The sequence below is a fragment of the Ipomoea triloba genome, chromosome 5 (assembly GCF_003576645.1).
Source record: "Ipomoea triloba cultivar NCNSP0323 chromosome 5, ASM357664v1".
NCBI lineage: Eukaryota > Viridiplantae > Streptophyta > Magnoliopsida > Solanales > Convolvulaceae > Ipomoea > Ipomoea triloba.
The window spans coordinates 27,135,710-27,154,411 of NC_044920.1; the positions used below are offsets into that span (position 1 = coordinate 27,135,710).

General features: G+C 37.2%; 3 protein-coding genes across 5 annotated transcripts; all 3 read right to left on the reverse strand.

The window, feature by feature from the left end:
* Nucleotides 1-727: 727 nt before the first annotated feature.
* On the reverse strand, nucleotides 728-4,886 carry LOC116020930 (putative germin-like protein 2-1). 3 transcript variants are annotated; one of them, XM_031261501.1, is made up of 2 exons: nucleotides 4,716-4,886; nucleotides 728-1,433 (listed from the first exon to the last, which is right to left on the reverse strand). In XM_031261501.1, the coding sequence occupies exons 1-2, from the start codon at nucleotides 4,837-4,839 to the stop codon at nucleotides 868-870; spliced, it is 690 nt and encodes a 229-aa protein (XP_031117361.1). In that variant the 5' UTR covers nucleotides 4,840-4,886; the 3' UTR covers nucleotides 728-867. The 3 variants fall into 3 exon arrangements, with proteins under 3 accessions (XP_031117361.1, XP_031117363.1, XP_031117362.1); XM_031261503.1 differs by lacking the exon at nucleotides 4,716-4,886 and adding an exon at nucleotides 1,570-1,705 and having other exon boundaries at nucleotides 732-1,433; XM_031261502.1 differs by lacking the exon at nucleotides 728-1,433 and adding an exon at nucleotides 4,015-4,622.
* Nucleotides 4,887-6,224: 1,338 nt separating this feature from the next.
* Nucleotides 6,225-7,228, reverse strand: LOC116020818 (putative germin-like protein 2-1). The gene is made up of 2 exons (XM_031261364.1): nucleotides 7,071-7,228; nucleotides 6,225-6,951 (listed from the first exon to the last, which is right to left on the reverse strand). Exons 1-2 carry the CDS (start codon nucleotides 7,192-7,194, stop codon nucleotides 6,383-6,385), a joined length of 693 nt encoding a protein of 230 aa, XP_031117224.1. The 5' UTR covers nucleotides 7,195-7,228; the 3' UTR covers nucleotides 6,225-6,382.
* An 8,576-nt stretch (nucleotides 7,229-15,804) lies between these two features.
* On the reverse strand, nucleotides 15,805-16,784 carry LOC116020820 (putative germin-like protein 2-1). The gene is made up of 2 exons (XM_031261366.1): nucleotides 16,633-16,784; nucleotides 15,805-16,530 (listed from the first exon to the last, which is right to left on the reverse strand). Exons 1-2 carry the CDS (start codon nucleotides 16,754-16,756, stop codon nucleotides 15,965-15,967), a joined length of 690 nt encoding a protein of 229 aa, XP_031117226.1. The 5' UTR covers nucleotides 16,757-16,784; the 3' UTR covers nucleotides 15,805-15,964.
* Nucleotides 16,785-18,702: the final 1,918 nt, after the last annotated feature.

Below are 18,702 nucleotides of genomic sequence, written 5' to 3' on the forward strand. Positions count from 1 at the left end.
ATACCCATACCTTATGCATAAACCCACCAACCAAACACATCCTAAATTTCACACATTTTGGAAAGAAAGGTTAGGCATGTTAGACAATATTAAAGGCTTACCACTATGCCAAAATGTTTAACTAGTAACGAAAAACCAACTTTATTTCATTTTACTTTCGTACCTTAACCTGATCTAATACCAATTATCAAGATCAAATGTTTATCACTATATCAAAAACTATAGTTAATAATAAATATGCGACTTTAACATGGGGGTGTGGTTGAGTGGAAGGGACTCATTCATCCTTAACCAAAGGTCAATGGTTTAAGCAGCCTTAAAAACGAACGACAGTAGGATGTTAAACTTAGCTCTCCAAACCTTCGCTCAAGATAGAGATATTTTATTAGTCTTTATACTAATAATTATTACCAATACTTTCATTCCCTCAATGGAATCAATACATATATAAATGAACAATATTTTTTATACTCAATTTTGTCGGATGATAATTCTTTAATAATTTGGAGTTTATAATGGATTTCCGTGCCAATGGCATTTTAATTTTTATTCTTGAAAATAAATGTTTTAAGTGTTTAAGCACAATAATTGTTATTTAGTTAGGAAAAAAGGGTAAATGAATAAAAAAAAGACTGGAAAAAGAAAAAAAATACACAAGAATGAATAAATGATGCAGGGAGCTGAGGACCAACCACATACTTAACAAAATAAATTTATTACTTCATTCCACCAAAATACATTCGAAGAATAATATAAATTAAAGTAGTAAATGTGCCATGCATGGGGCGGTTTATTATACTATTCCAAGAAGCAAGAACTATGGAAATGGTACATAGTATTAACTGATCTCATATCAGTTTGGGTAGTCTAGTTGTTGTTGTTGTACCAGAATTGTGATTGGAGATACTCAATTACTTTGTTGTCAACTTGGAATGCTTTAGTTAGAACATCTGGGTTGATTGGTGGATCAGAACCAAATACTGCATTGGCAATGGTAATGACTCCTGGGTTCTGGCTACTCAAACCTGCAAAAGCAATGGCATTCGAATGTCCGATGTTGAATTGGAAATGAATTAGACCTTGTGGGAACACGAAAACATCTCCAGGATATAATGTCTTGGTAAAGAGCTTGTTCTTCATTCCTGGTGCTGGATTAGAAAGAACGAACCCAACGTAGAGGGTTCCTTCCAAAACAGTGAGGACTTCGGTTGCTCTAGGGTGGGTGTGGGGAGGGTTGAGGCCGTAGGGTGCAAAATCAATACGAGCTAGTGAAATGCCAAGAGTGTTTAGTCCTTCTAAGTTATTCACGTTGACAGCAGTCACGGCAGATCCAAGCGGGTTTGATAGGTTTCCGGGCTTGTTAAGGCCTTGGAAGAGGAAATCATCAGCATTGACTTCCATTGGGTTCTTGCAAATCTTTCCATTAACAAACACTGTCAAATAAAAAAAGGAAAAAAGAATTACATTATTGTACTATACATACAACTACATATATTGTAACACAACATAAGTATTGAAATTTCTAAGGGAATGAAATTAAAGATGTGTGGAACATTTAATATAATTTACCAGCAGCCTTGGAATCATTGATTGCAACACAGAAATCCTGCAATTGGCTGGGATCAGATGCATGGGCAATAGAAGAAGCCATAGCCAAAATGGCAAAAGCAAGGATAAGGAACCGAAGAGCCATAATGTTTAGCAGGAAGAGAATTGAAGAAGATATTGCTAGCGTTTGATGAGAGAAGAAGCTATGGAAGATTGGGTATTTATACATAAATTTCTATGAATTAGTCCTCAACTGTACGTGCTGCATACACCTTCAAAACTGGACTGTTTCTATGAATTTGTTGTGTTTCTTGTCTCTCTTTTTTTTTTTTTCTTAAAAAAATTGATAAATTAACCAGTCTTCAACAACTACAAGATCGACACATTTGAATGGTTCAATCGAAGGCAATGTAAATAATCTATAGTTTTAAGAAAAAGAAAGAAAAAAGGTCCAGTTTCTTGTGGCTTAAGCTACCATAGCTCTAGCTTGAGGCCCTTGGAACATCAACATTTGCATATCGTTAATGGATATAGTATGCTTTTCAAATATATGACAATTATCTTGTTAGGAAATTTTATTAAAAAATATTTCATCTAAAATCATGTTATGGTGTTTATACGGAACGATTAAATCAAGACTTGTGTTACACCTAATTTTCTTAAAACTAATTCGTTTCTTCCCAAGCATGCAAGTAGCATTAAACATCCGATGCGCTTCAACGAATATAACAATTTATAATGAATATATTTTAACACTCAAATTAATTTTGCAAACTTGAATAAGAAAGACACTAGAAGTTTAGGAGTGGTGGTGGGTGAAACTTGTGCTTATGGTTAGTTTTATTGGTGGAAAATTTTAAACTTTTTTGACGTGTGTTAATTATATATAGTAAAATATTTGAACCAACAAGACTTTGAATTGGCTTAGGATTACAGATTGATTTATGATCTTGAAATATTAAAAAAAAAAATTGATTTGATAAGTCTACACAATTTTAACTACTGTCTTTGACAAGATGGAAACTCTGCTGTCGAATTTCAAGGATTGCACAATTTTTTTTTTAAAGTGCATCCAAATTTTGTTTAATTAACAAAATGATGTTGAAACATTTTGTGAAGTCACGACGGGAGGTTTTAGTGTGGGGGTTCAAAACCCATTGAAAGCATGTATATTTACTTTCGCAGTGACTTTAGGGGCAGGGTCCTGCATGTAGGCTCATGATTAGTCCGGCGAAGTGGGATCACTTAAGTTTTTTTTTTTTTTTAAAAAAACAGTTACAAAGTTAATTAACTATCAAGATTATAAATATGGTAATGCTAACTACTTCCTTGAAACGAAATGATGATTTGGAAGGTTCCAAGCAATAAAGTCAAAGTATTTTATCTTTGTTTAATTAGTAAATCATATCCACGATCCAGCATCTACGTAAGACCATCGATCATCTAAGATTTTGTCAAAATGGATGAGGACGCTGGATCAAACATTGCATGTTCATTTTATTTTTTATTTTTAAATATTTGAAAATGTTTAAACTTGCGTTTAGTGTTTAGTATAAAACCTATACACCTACTATTAGATAAAAGGTTAACGTGTTTCAATAAAAAAATAAAAAAAAAAATAAAAATAAAAATAAAATAAAAGAGAGAGAGAGGAAGAAGTAGAAGATAAAAGGTTATTGTCAAATTGATGCAGTAAATTAGGGGATGTGTGTCAACTGGTCCATATGTCTCATAACAAGAGATTGACTTTAATTATTGATGATGGCTAGGTTCATTGTCAAGAATGATGATCTTTGTCCATTTAAGAATGACCAAGTGGGTGAAGCATAAATCTGAAATCTCATTTTAAAAAAATAATAATTTTAATTTTTGTCAACGTCCTTTAGTTTAAGTTTGTCACACAAGGTCTTTCTAGTTAGAGTGGTTACCTTTCTGGTGTGATTTGATGGCCAACTATTACGCAAAAGCGAGATTTATTACCCCGTGCTAACCCTCGGATTATAGTTACGTGTTTCCCATGTCACCCAAAAAGTGAAAAAAGAATGATGCTCTGCCTATTTCCTAATCCTAATCTAAATAATTAAGATGAAGATGAAATATGTGAGAAATTTATGCAACTTCCATCTCAAGGCTTTTGTCAAATGTTTAAGTAAAACTTGCGAAGACATTTTGTAAAAAATCTTTTGTTTCTTACATGATTTTTTTAAAAATTTTTTTGTGTGTGGATGTCTTAATTTAGGTTTTATTTTCTTAGTTTTTCATATAAATTTGACAAAAAGGGAAAATGTACACACCAATATTTAATTAACAACTCAATTAATTTATTCCATTACAATCAACTCATCAAATTAAGTAAAAATAACAAGATACAATAATTAAGTTTAAATATCAATCAAACATGAGGGCCCCAGAAATAGGGAACTTTATTAATATTAAAAAAATATTAATGTTAATGCATATTATGTATCAAATAATGAAGGAAAATCCTTCTTCAGTATCAGCTTTGGTTCACTAGTTGTTGTTGTACCAGAATTGTGATTGGAGGTAGTTAATCACATTCTTTTCCACTTGGAATGCTTTAGTCAAAACATTTGGACTGATTGGAGGATCGGAACCGAAAACAGCATTGGCAATAGTAATGACTCCCGGGTTTTGACTGCTTAGACCTGCAAAAGCAATGGCTTTTGAATGTCCAATATTGAATTGGAAATGAATGAGACCTTCTGGGAATACGAAAACATCTCCAGGATATAACGTCTTGGTAAAGAGCTTGTTCTTCATTCCTGGTGCTGGATTAGAAAGGACGAACCCGACATAGAGGGTGCCTTCCAGGACTGTAAGGACTTCGGTTGCACGAGGGTGGGTGTGAGGAGGGTTGAGGCCATAGGGTGCAAAATCAATACGAGCCAGTGAGATGCCGAGAGTGTTTAGTCCTGGTAGGTTATTGACGTTTACAGGCGAGACAGCTGATCCGAGCGGATTTGATGTGTTTCCTGGCTTGTTAAGGCCTTGGAAGAGGAAATCATCAGCATTGACTTCCATTGGGTTCTTGCAAATCTTTCCATTAACAAACACTGCAATGCAAGAAACAAAAGTCACATACATTGTTGACTGAAATTAAAGGGAAATATAAATGCAATTTAATTTGTGAAAGTTAAGGTATATACCGGCAGCCTTGGAGTCATTAACAGCCACACAAAAATCCTGCAAAGGGCTAGGATCAGATGCTTGTGCAAATGAAGATGCCAATGCCAAAATGGCAATGGAAACTATAAGTAACTTTAGAGCCATTTTTAGCAGAGAAGAATTTATGTGTATTGAAGAAATGGAAGCTGAGATGTTATGATGTGAGGAAGTGTTGATTAGAGAAAGAGGGAGGGGATGGGTATTTATAGATATATGTTAGGTTTGAATCAGCTAGTACGTGACTAATTAAGTGTTGCGTGCATATACAAGAATAGGACTGCTTCAATAATTGTATACTCCCTCATCAAGTATTGATTATATGTTTTTACTTTTCAATGACTATAAGCTAAGTCAATTAGTTTGATTTGATCTCAACTATTACCTATTATTATAAGTAATAACAGTATGAATTAGCCAAGTCTATGTTGTCAGCCACGAGTGTGAAGAGAGATGAATGAATCTTACACGGAAACATTTTATTAGCCAAAATAAAGAACAGGTAAAACTCTAGTATCTATTTAGAAATGCCCTTCCTATCTGCATGAAGGTTACTCATTGGTTCAGTCAGCAGTATTCGAGAGAAGAGACGATCAAAGTTCGAAACTCAGCTGCCACTGTGAGATGATTATGCTCAAAGAAGGCAAATTCTTTGTGCGCACACTAGCATTTGACCCAATCTGCATGCTGAGCCAATGAGTTACCGTGATTTACATCATCTCACATGTTCCATCCGGTCTGGACATGAAAGGTCCTTGCATGGGGTGGGAGATTCAACGTTTAGGAAGAAGAAGAAATGCCCTTCCTATCTTATTGGAAAAGGTCCAGTATAAATTGTGATGTATATGGAAAAACTAATTGACTTAATTAAGTAGTTTAAATTTCACACATTTTGGAAAGAAAGGTTAGGCATGTTAAACAATATTAAACACTTACCACTACGCCAAAAAGTTTAACTAGTAATAAAAACTAACTTTATTTCATTTTACTTTCCTACCATAACCTGATCTAATGCCAATTGTTAAAATTAAATCAAATGTTTATCACTATATCAAATACTATAGTTAATAACGAATATGTAACTTTATTTTCTTATATTTACATGACAATCAATGTTATGTTTCAACAGTAGGATGTTGAACTCGACCCTCCAAACATTCGCTCAACATAGAGATATTTTATTAGTCCTTATACTAATTATTACCAATACTTTCATTCCCTCAATGGAATCAATACATATATAAATGAACAATATTTTTATACTCAATTTTGTCAGATGATAATTCATAAATAATTTGGAGTTTATAATGGATTTCCGTGTCAATGGCATCTTAATTTTTATTCTTGAAAATAAATGTTTTAAGTGTTTAAGCACAATAATTGTTATTTACTTACGAAAAAACGGTAAAGGAATTAAAAAAAAAAAAGACTTGAAAAAGGAAAGAAATACACAAAAATGAATAAATGATGCAGGGAGCTGAGGACCAACCACATACTTAACAAAATCAATTTATTACTTTATTCCACCACAATACATCCGAGAAATATAAATTAATGCCGTAAATGACTAAATGTGCCATGAAGCAAGAACTATGGAATTATGGAAATGCTACTACATAGTATTAACTGATCTCATATCAGTTTGGGTAGTCTAGTTGTTGTTGTTGTTGTACCAGAATTGTGATTGGAGATACTCAATTACTTTATTCTCAACTTGGAATGCTTTAGTTAGAACATCTGGGTTGATTGGTGGATCAGAACCGAATACTGCATTGGCAATGGTAATAACTCCTGGATTCTGGCTACTCAAACCTGCAAAAGCAATGGCGTTTGAATGTCCGATGTTGAATTGGAAATGAATGAGGCCTTCTGGGAACACGAAAACATCTCCAGGATATAATGTCTTGGTAAAGAGCTTGTTCTTCATTCCTGGTGCTGGATTAGAAAGAACGAACCCAACATAGAGGGTTCCTTCCAAGACAGTGAGGACTTCAGTTGCTCTAGGGTGGGTGTGGGGAGGGTTGAGGCCGTAAGGTGCAAAATCAATACGAGCCAGTGAAATGCCAAGAGTGTTTAGACCTTCTAAGTTATTCACGTTGACAGCAGTCACGGCAGATCCAAGCGGGTTTGATAGGTTTCCGGGCTTGTTAAGGCCTTGGAAGAGGAAATCATCAGCATTGACTTCCATTGGGTTCTTGCAAATCTTTCCATTAACAAACACTGTCAAATAAAAAAGGTAAAAATAATTACATTATACTCTATATGTAACACAACATAAATAATGAAAATTCTAATTAGGGATATTAAAGCTGTGTGGAACATTTAATATAATAATTTACCAGCAGCCTTGGAATCATTGATTGCAACACAGAAATCCTGCAATTGGCTGGGATCAGATGCATGGGCAACAGAAGAAGCCATAGCCAAAATGGCAAAAGCAAGGATAAGGAACCGAAGAGCCATAATGTTTTGCAGAGAATAGAAGAAGATATTGCTAGTGTTTGAGTAATTGATGAGAGAAGAAGCTATGGAAGATTGGGTATTTATACATAAATTTCTATGAATTAGTCCTCAATTGTGCTGCATACACCTTCAAAACTGGACTGTTTCTATGAATTTGTTGTGTTTCTTGTCTTTTTTTTTTCTTAGAAAAATTAATAAATTAACCAGTCTTCAACAACTACAAGATCGACACATTTGAATGGTTCAATCGAAGGCAAAGTAAATAATCTATAGTTTTAAGAAAATAAAATAAAAAAGATCCAGTTTCTTGTGGTTTAAGCTACCATAGCTCTAGCTTGAGGCCCTTGGAACAATATCAACATTTGCATATCGTTAATGGATATAGTATGCTTTTCAAATATATGACAATTATCTTATTAGGAAATTTTATTTAAAAATATTTCATCTAAAATGTTATATATGGTGTTTGTACGAAACAATTAAATCAAGACTTGTGTTATACCTAATTTTCTTAAAACTAATTTGTTTCTTCCCAAACATGCAAGAAGTGTTAAACATCCGATCCGTTTCAATGAATATAACAATTTATAATGAATATATTTTAACGCTCAAATATATGGTTTAATTAATTTTGCAAACTTGAACAAGAAAGACACTAGAATTTTAGGAGTACTGATGGTGGGTGAAACTTGTGCAGTTGTGCTTATGGTTAGTTTTATTGGTGGAAAATTTTAAACTTTTTTGACGTGTGTTAATTATATATAGTAAAATATTTGAACCAACAAGACTTTGAATTGGCTTAGGATTACAGATTGATTTATGATCTTGAAATATAAAAAAAAAAAAAATTGATTTGATAAGTCTACACAATTTTAACTACTGTCTTTGACAAGATGGAAACTCTGCTGCCGAATTTCAAGGATTGCACAATTTTTTTTAAAAAGTGCATCCAAATTTTGTTTAATTAACAAAATGATTTCGAAACATTTTGTGAGGTCATGACGGGAGGTCTCAGTGTGAGGGTTCGAAATCCATTGAAAGCATGTATATTTACTTCCGCAGTGACTCTAGGGGCAAGATCATGTACTCAGAATTAGTCAGGCGAAGTGGGATCACTTAAGTTTTAAAAAAAAAAACAGTTACAAAGTTAATTAACTATCAAGATTATAAATATGGTAATGCTAACTACTTCCTTGAAACGAAATGATGATTTGGAAGGTTCCAAGCAACAAAGTCAAAGTATTTTATCTTTGTTTAATTAGTAAATCATATCCACGATCCAGCATCTACGTAAGACCATCGATCATCTAAGATTTTGTCAAAATGGACGAGGACGCTGGATCATATCAAACATTGCATGTTCGTTTTATTTTTTATTTTTAAATATTTGAAAACTTGCGTTGAGTGTTTAGTATAAAACTTATACACCTACTCTTAGATAAAAGGTTAACGTGTTTCAAAAAGAAAAAAAAAAAAGAAGATAAAAGGTTATCGTCAAATTGATGAAGTAAATTAGGGGATGTGTGTCACCTGGTCCATATGTCTCATAACAAGAGATTGACTTTAATTATTGATGATGAGAACTGAATATTGTATTGATTCAATTGAACAATTACAATGATGAGGAATAGGAGATATATATACAAGGGGAGTCTCAGGTAGAGTAGGATAGCTAGTCCTAACGTGACTCAAACTCAGAGAGTCCTAATACTCCCCCTCAAGCGCAGGGTAAACTACTAACCTGAAGCTTGTCCCTAAGAAAAGAAAATCTAGGACTAGGCAAAGCTTTTGTAAAGATATCAGCTAATTGATCTTTTGTGGAAATAAAGTTAACCTGAATATCTCCATTGGCAACCCTATCTCTAACAAAGTGGTAGTCAATCTCCACGTGCTTAGTTCTTGCATGAAAAATTGGATTCGCACACATATAAGTAGCACCAAGATTGTCACACCATAATTTGGGAGTAAGGATGCCATCAATTTTGATCTCACACAACAAGGACATGATCCATATGACCTTAGCACAAACATCAGCCAAGGCTTTATACTCAGCTTCCGTGGATGATCTTGCAACTGTCTTCTGTTTCTTGCACACCCAAGAGATAAGATTGGTGCCAAGAAACACTGCATACCCACTAGTAGATTTACGGTCCTCAGGACAACCAGCCTAGTCAGAATCAGAGAAAGCATGAAGCTCTCTAGAATTTGTCTGAGTTACAATCAAGCCGAATGAGAGGGTGCCTTTGACATACCTGAGCACTCGTTTTAGTTGCTCCCAGTGAGACAATGTTGGAGCATGCATATGTTGACACAATTGATTGACCGCAAAGGATAAGTCTGGCCGTGTAATTGTGAGATACTGGAGAGCACCAGCCAAACTCCTGTATTTCGTTGGATCTTCATATGAATCTGAATTAAGCAATGGAGTTTTCGATGTAGAAATAGGAGTGGCGAGAGGTTTACAATAAGTCATTCTAGCCCGTTTCAAGATGTCTGACATGTACCGCTGCTGAGAAAGAATAACACCATTGCTAGTTTTGACTAGCTCAATTCCAAGAAAGAAACCAGGTTCACCAAGATCTCTAATTTTGAAAGCATTAAACAGTTTAGAGAGTAAATCAGACACTAGTAGCTCATCAGTCCCCATTACCAAAATGTCATCAACATATACTAAAAGATACACACATGCAGAACCACGAGAGTAATAGAATAATGACACATCAGTCTTTGAAGCTATAAACCTAACAGAGAGTAAAAAAGTATGCAGCCGATTAAACCAAGCTCGAACAGAGAGTAAAAAAGTATGCAGCCGATTAAACCAAGCTCGTGGAGCTTGCTTTAAGCCATATAACCGATTAAACCAAGCTCGTGGAGCTTGCTTTAAGCCATATAAGGAACGCCTCAACAGACGTGGAGCTTGCTTTAAGCCATATAAGGAACGCCTCAACAGACAAACGTGATTAGGCAATTGAGCATCAGCATACCCGGGTGGTTGACGCATATAAATAGTCTCAGCCAAATCACCATTCAAAAATGCATTGTGTACGTCAAGCTGCCTAACCACCCAACCTGAGGAAATAGCCAAACTCAAAAGCAATCTTGACTGTAGTGGGTTTCACAACCGGACTAAAGGTGTCAAAAAAGTCCTGACCAGGAACTTGATTAAACCCTTTCGCCAAAAGTCTCGCCTTATGCCTCTCTATTGAACCATCAGCTTTACGTTTAGTACGAAAAACCCACTTACACCCAATCACATTCATACCTGGGCGAGGAGGAACTAGAACCCAAGTCTGATTGTGCAAAAGTGCATTGAACTCCAGATCCATTGCCTCTCGCCATTCAGAAAATTTAACTGCCTGAGTGTAGCAAGTGGGCTCGGTAGGACAGGCCTGAGTAGAGAGAGCCAAAAGTGGAGCCACAGACCGACTCCTCGTAGCCATTGCATGGGAGCGAACAGTCGGACGTGTGGACTTGCCACGGGGTCGTCCTCTTTGACGAGTAGGAGCAGCAGTGGTGGTGACAGGAGAATAAGCCTGAGCAGAATCAACAAGAGAAGATGGCAATACCTGTAAAACCGATTCAGCCCACGGCTTCTGCACAGAGGGAGGAGATGGCACAGCAACCCTACTAACAAAGGGAAACACATTCTCGTCAAAGTGTACATGTCTGCAGATATAAATCTTATTAGTCGTTAAGTCCATGCATCTGTACCCCCTAAAAGACTCAGGATAACCTAAGAAGACACAAGGAGTTGACCGATACGACATTTTGTGACGATTATAAGGACGCAAGTGAGGATAACAAAGACAACCAAACACACGAAGAAAAGAGTATGAGGGAGAAGATTTATGTAACAATAAATGAGGACTGGAATTCTGCAAAACACTAAATGGCATTCTATTAATCAAGTAAACAGCAGTTTCAAAAGCAAAGTCCCAAAAACGAGATGGAACAGACGCACGAGCCATAAGAGTAAGACCAGTTTCGACAATATGCCTGTGCTTCCTCTCAACACGACCATTCTGTTCATGAGTGTAGGCACATGATTGTCTATGATTAATCCCTAACTGAAGAAGAACAGTATGTAACTTTTTGTATTCAGCTCCTAAGTCCGACTGAATAGCCTTAATTTTGCGATTAAATGACCGTTCAACTAAGGCATGAAACTTGTCAAAAATGGCATACAAGTCAGACTTCAATTTCATAGGATAATACCACGTGTAACGAGAATGGTCATCAACAAAAAGAACAAAATAACGATAACCAGAAGAAGACAAAACAGGAGCTGGTCCCCAAATATCAGTATAAATCAAATCAAGAATATTCGAACTAACAGAGTCTACACGTGGCAAAGGGAAATGAGCAGACTTGCCCAATTAACACGCAGAACACAAAGAAGAAGTACAACGATTATTGCGACTAGAACCACTAACAGAACAAAAAGGAAGAATACGATCTAAGACTCGTTGATGAGGATGTCCCAAACGATCATGCCATACGGAAGAGGAAGCACGGGACGAGATAAACGCACGGGGACTATTTTTCGGAATGGGCAGCGTGTAGAGACCACCGCAACTATTGCCGCGAAGAAGAATTGCCTTGGTTGCTATATCCTTCACAACAAAAAAGGATGGATGAAACTCAAAAAAGACTTTATTATCTTTTGCAAAGCGTTGCACAGATAAAAGAGAGGAAGACAAACTAGGAACATGTAAAATATCAGACATCCTAAATACTTTAGACGGGGTAGAAAAAGAAGCATGACCAGTATGACTAATAAGCAAACCTGTACCATCACCAACTCGAAGAGCATCACCACCAGTGTACTCTTCAGATGTAGAGAGCGCAGCAATATTAGGGGTCGCATGATTTGNCAAGCTCGTGGAGCTTGCTTTAAGCCATATAAGGAACGCCTCAACAGACAAACGTGATTAGGCAATTGAGCATCAGCATACCCGGGTGGTTGACGCATATAAATAGTCTCAGCCAAATCACCATTCAAAAATGCATTGTGTACGTCAAGCTGCCTAACCACCCAACCTGAGGAAATAGCCAAACTCAAAAGCAATCTTGACTGTAGTGGGTTTCACAACCGGACTAAAGGTGTCAAAAAAGTCCTGACCAGGAACTTGATTAAACCCTTTCGCCAAAAGTCTCGCCTTATGCCTCTCTATTGAACCATCAGCTTTACGTTTAGTACGAAAAACCCACTTACACCCAATCACATTCATACCTGGGCGAGGAGGAACTAGAACCCAAGTCTGATTGTGCAAAAGTGCATTGAACTCCAGATCCATTGCCTCTCGCCATTCAGAAAATTTAACTGCCTGAGTGTAGCAAGTGGGCTCGGTAGGACAGGCCTGAGTAGAGAGAGCCAAAAGTGGAGCCACAGACCGACTCCTCGTAGCCATTGCATGGGAGCGAACAGTCGGACGTGTGGACTTGCCACGGGGTCGTCCTCTTTGACGAGTAGGAGCAGCAGTGGTGGTGACAGGAGAATAAGCCTGAGCAGAATCAACAAGAGAAGATGGCAATACCTGTAAAACCGATTCAGCCCACGGCTTCTGCACAGAGGGAGGAGATGGCACAGCAACCCTACTAACAAAGGGAAACACATTCTCGTCAAAGTGTACATGTCTGCAGATATAAATCTTATTAGTCGTTAAGTCCATGCATCTGTACCCCCTAAAAGACTCAGGATAACCTAAGAAGACACAAGGAGTTGACCGATACGACATTTTGTGACGATTATAAGGACGCAAGTGAGGATAACAAAGACAACCAAACACACGAAGAAAAGAGTATGAGGGAGAAGATTTATGTAACAATAAATGAGGACTGGAATTCTGCAAAACACTAAATGGCATTCTATTAATCAAGTAAACAGCAGTTTCAAAAGCAAAGTCCCAAAAACGAGATGGAACAGACGCACGAGCCATAAGAGTAAGACCAGTTTCGACAATATGCCTGTGCTTCCTCTCAACACGACCATTCTGTTCATGAGTGTAGGCACATGATTGTCTATGATTAATCCCTAACTGAAGAAGAACAGTATGTAACTTTTTGTATTCAGCTCCTAAGTCCGACTGAATAGCCTTAATTTTGCGATTAAATGACCGTTCAACTAAGGCATGAAACTTGTCAAAAATGGCATACAAGTCAGACTTCAATTTCATAGGATAATACCACGTGTAACGAGAATGGTCATCAACAAAAAGAACAAAATAACGATAACCAGAAGAAGACAAAACAGGAGCTGGTCCCCAAATATCAGTATAAATCAAATCAAGAATATTCGAACTAACAGAGTCTACACGTGGCAAAGGGAAATGAGCAGACTTGCCCAATTAACACGCAGAACACAAAGAAGAAGTACAACGATTATTGCGACTAGAACCACTAACAGAACAAAAAGGAAGAATACGATCTAAGACTCGTTGATGAGGATGTCCCAAACGATCATGCCATACGGAAGAGGAAGCACGGGACGAGATAAACGCACGGGGACTATTTTTCGGAATGGGCAGCGTGTAGAGACCACCGCAACTATTGCCGCGAAGAAGAATTGCCTTGGTTGCTATATCCTTCACAACAAAAAAGGATGGATGAAACTCAAAAAAGACTTTATTATCTTTTGCAAAGCGTTGCACAGATAAAAGAGAGGAAGACAAACTAGGAACATGTAAAATATCAGACATCCTAAATACTTTAGACGGGGTAGAAAAAGAAGCATGACCAGTATGACTAATAAGCAAACCTGTACCATCACCAACTCGAAGAGCATCACCACCAGTGTACTCTTCAGATGTAGAGAGCGCAGCAATATTAGGGGTCGCATGATTTGTCGCCCCAGTGTCTGGAATCCAAAGATGCGAGTCAGACACAAGATTCGGCGCATCCTCAGTATATGTTAAATGAGCTTGGAGTCCACGGCCAATTAAAGAAAAACAGGCTGGTGCAAGATGGCCATAATTGCCACATAATTGGCATTGAGGCTGCCAATTACCACCACGTCGCCCACGTGACCTGCCACCGCCATGCGAGCCACGTCCACGCTGCACACCACCGCCCTGCTGCTGCTGCTGGTCGGCAAAAACAGCACCGCCACGTGATTGATTCCCACCGCGTCGATTCAATCCGCCACGCCAAGACCGCGACCGACCTCCACTATCACGCTGGCCAACAAAAGTCGCAGCTGCAGGGGCTGGAACACTGCCATAGCTATCACCGGTAGCGAACTCATGCGAGCCAAGGAGATTGGCGAGTTCGGGAAGACGCACCGGCTGACCTCGAACATTCAAAGAGGCTACAACAGAGTGATATTCTGGACGTAAACCTCTGAAAATATACATATTCTGATCCTCCAAAGGAACCGCACGGCCAGCAAGAGCTAGATCTTCCACCATAACTTGCGCACGAGCAATGTAGTCGATGGCGGAGGCATCACCTTGGCGTATTGTTTGCAGCTGTCCAAGAATATGCATAATCCGAGCTTGACTGGAAGAAGCGAGAGCCTGCTCAAGCGCCAACAAGAGATCACGCGACGTAGTGCAACCAATTGCGAGGTACATAACTTCCGACGAAAGTGAAGAGATTAACATGCTAAGGACCGCCTGATCTTGGCGCACCCATGGAGCATGCAGCGGGTTGGGTAGAGCAGCAGCAGCGGAGGAGCCTTCAGAAACGGGAAGAAAACGATTAGGGCAAGAGTTCGTGCCATCAACGAAACCCATGAGGTCGTGCCCACGAAGAAACGGAATAACCTGCGTCCTCCAAAACAAGAAATTCTTGTTCGTTAGCTTAATGCTAACATAGTGATGCGCAGCAGACAGAGAAGCGGCTGCTGAAGAAACCGCAGAAGAAATAGCTGCATCAGAAACGGTCCGTTCGGAAGAATTAACAGAGCCGTCAGCCATTGGAAAATAAACCTAGGCTAGCTGATACCATATGAGAACTGAATATTGTATTGATTCAATTGAACAATTACAATGATAAGGAATAGGAGATATATATACAAGGGGAGTCTCAGGTAGAGTAGGATAGCTAGTCCTAACGTGACTCAAACTCAGAGAGTCCTAATATGATGACTAGGTTCATTGTCAAGAATGATGCTCTTCGTCCATTTAAGAATGACTAAGTGGGTAAAGCATAAATCTCATTTAAAAAATAATAATTATAATTTTTGTCAACGTCCTTTAGTTTAAGTTCGTCAAACAAGGCCTTTTTAGCTAGTGCGGTTACCTTTCTGGTGTAATTTGATGGCCGTCTATTACGAAAAAACGAGATTTATTACTTCGTGCTTCCCCTCGGATAGTAGTTACATGTTTCTTGTGTCACCCAAAAAAATGAAAAAAGAGTGATGCTCTGCCTATTTCCTAATCCTGATCTAAATAATTAAGATGAAGATGAAATATGTGAGAAATTTATGCAACTCCATCTCAAGGCTTTTGTCAAATGTTTAAGTACAACTTGAGAAGACATTTTGTAAAAAAAATCTTTTAATTCTTACATGATTATTTTTTGTGGATGTCTTAATTTAGGTTTTATTTTCTTAGTTTTTCATATAAACTTGACAAAAAGGGAAAATAAGACAAAGTTAACACAATATAATGATAAAAAACATAAGGGCCAAATCCACATTTCAGCCATTACTTTATTACGTACACGACAATCCACTCAGGACATAAAGTAGTACATGAGATTTTTATTCTTGGAGCCAAGGAATTGAAACGTAGGATACATAATATCATCTCATATCAGCTTCTATTGTCTAGTTATTGTTGTTATACCAGAATTGTGCTTGGAGATATTCAATCACTTTGTCCTCAACTTGGAAGGCTTTAGTTAAAACTTTAGGATCAATTGGTGGATCAGAACCGAATACTGCGTTGGCAATGGTAATGACTCCCGGGTTCTGGCTACTCAAACCAGCAAAAGCAATGGCGTTTGAATGTCCGATGTTGAATTGGAAATGAATGAGGCCTTCTGGGAACACGAAAACATCTCCGGGATACAATGTCTTAGTAAAGAGCTTGTTTTTCATTCCCGGTGGTGGATTAGAAAGAACGAATCCAACGTAGAGGGTGCCCTCAAGGACAGTGAGGACTTCGGTTGCTCTAGGGTGGGTGTGAGGAGGGTTGAGACCGTAGGGTGCAAAATCAATACGAGCTAGTGAAATGCCAAGAGTGTTTAGTCCTTCTAGGTTATTCACATTCACTGCAGAAACCGCTGATCCAAGCGGATTTGACGTGTTCCCAGGCTTGTTAAGGCCCTGGAAGAGGAAGTCATCAGCATCGACTTCCATCGGGTTCTTGCAAATCTTTCCATTAACAAACACTGCCAAATAAAAAAGAGAATATTATAGTGACAAACACACACAATCTAGAAAATAAAATGTCCAAGTGAAAATTAAAGTTGTTTGGGACATTATATAATTACCAGCAGCCTTGGAATCATTGATTGCAACACAGAAATCCTGCAATGGGCTGGGATCAGATGCATGGGCAAATGAAGCAGCCATAGCCAAAACGGCAAAAGAAAGGATAAGGAACCGAAGAGCCATAATGTTATTAGCAAATTAAAGAGTAATAGAAGATATTGGTTTTGAATAATGGATGAGAAAAGAGGCAATGAAAGGGTGGGTATTTATACATAAATTCTGTATGAATTAGTCGTCAAGTGTATTGCATACTGCAATAACACCGGACTGGTTCAATTCCCGACTCCTCAAGCTAGGTCGTTTGCTATGTTTTCTTTAATTTCTTTCCTTTTTTATTTGAAAGACTTTCTTTCCTTTTTTAATCAATAATTAAATCGTTCTCCAACAACTACAAGACCTCTATTGGATATACCTCTCAGGATTGTTACCGACCTGTCTATGTGAATATGTTTTTGTTTTTTAATTGTCATTAATCCCGTACTAGATCCAACATCATCGTATGCCTCTATTTTTCTTAATGATCCAAAAATCAGACGGACTATATTAGATTTTTTTTAAAAAAACGCGGTGGTATTTTTATAATTATCACAAGTTTTACTATGTAAACTTCAACACTAAAATCTGCACTTTTTAGAATTTTTCAAATTTACACATTTAGTATTAACATATTGCACATTTAGTATTAAAATTAAGATTGCACTTGCAAAAATACGAAAGTGCATTGCACTTTAGGGTTTCAATTTTAGAATTTATAGCTGAGTTTTTTAGTTTTATTTGGTTTAGTTATTCTATTGCTTAGGGTTTAGCATTTACGATTTAGCTTTTCCATTGATTTTTTAAAAAAAAATTTCTAAGTTTGCGTATTTAGTTGTTACATATTGCATATTTAAGTGTTCAAGTTTGCAAAAGTGAAGTTGACGATAATAATTACAAAAAATGCCATCGCATTTTTTAAAATATGATTTGATTCGTCTGATTTTTACACATGTAGGTGTGCTCAGGTGCAAATGTGGGGTGAGATGAGAGCCATTGATTTTGCCAAGGTCAACGTCCAGATTAACAAGAATTAAAAAAAAAAAAAACGTAATGACAATTTGATCTTTTTGCATCTAGCTAGGTCAAATTTAAAGTGCGTGGTTTTCCTTCTTAAGATGCGTGGTTTGTATGCTTAAGGTGCGTCAGTTGTTGAAACATAGGTGCATCGGCCTAAAGCTTTAGGTGCATGGTTTTCCTTCTTAAGCTGCGTTGATCTAAAGATTTAGGTGCGTGTGGTTTTCCTTCTTAAGATTCTTTGTTTTCTTTCTTAAGGTGCGTTGTTTTCATTCTTAACGTGCATTGTTTTCCTTCTTAAGGTGTATCATTTTTTACAATTTTTGTTTAAAGAGGAAGCAGATAACATTTGATTGAATTGTGAATGGCAAACAAGGTAACATTTGATAGTGCGAATTCAACAATCTAAGTGAAAGAAACAAGCAAACCAACTAGAATGACTAATACAGAAATGGGAAAGCATAGAAAGGGGAAGAACAAATTGATAGGTCAGACTCCCTATATGGTCTGTAGAGCCTTAAGAACATCAGCTTCACGTCTTCAAAGTCCTCTACCCCGAAGTTGAATCGAACCAAGTTGTCCATGAGGATGTGCTCTTTTTTTTCTTTTTTTTTTTTTTTTTTAATTTTCTTTGATTTGAGTCTTGATCTTGATTTGATCAACAACTTAGATCTAACTCCATCTTTTACCCGAGAGCATCTCCGCACTAGAGCCAGCCCTAAATATTGAATTACAATTTTTTTTTTTCAAAAAATAAATCATTTTCGGTGTTTCTAAATTCTAACCAGAGCTTAAGTGAAATATTGAATTATTTTTTTAATGTATAAGAGATCATATAACTAACTGCTGGCCACCTAGCTAATAAACACTTAACAACTTAGCAGCTTAAAATCAATTATTCTATTCTGGCGGCTACCTAGAAGATATGGACATTAATGAGTTATGGTATCAGCTCGCGCATGCCTCTCTTTCAATCAGTTTCCTTTTCTTTTTCATAAGTCATAACATCTATGCACTAA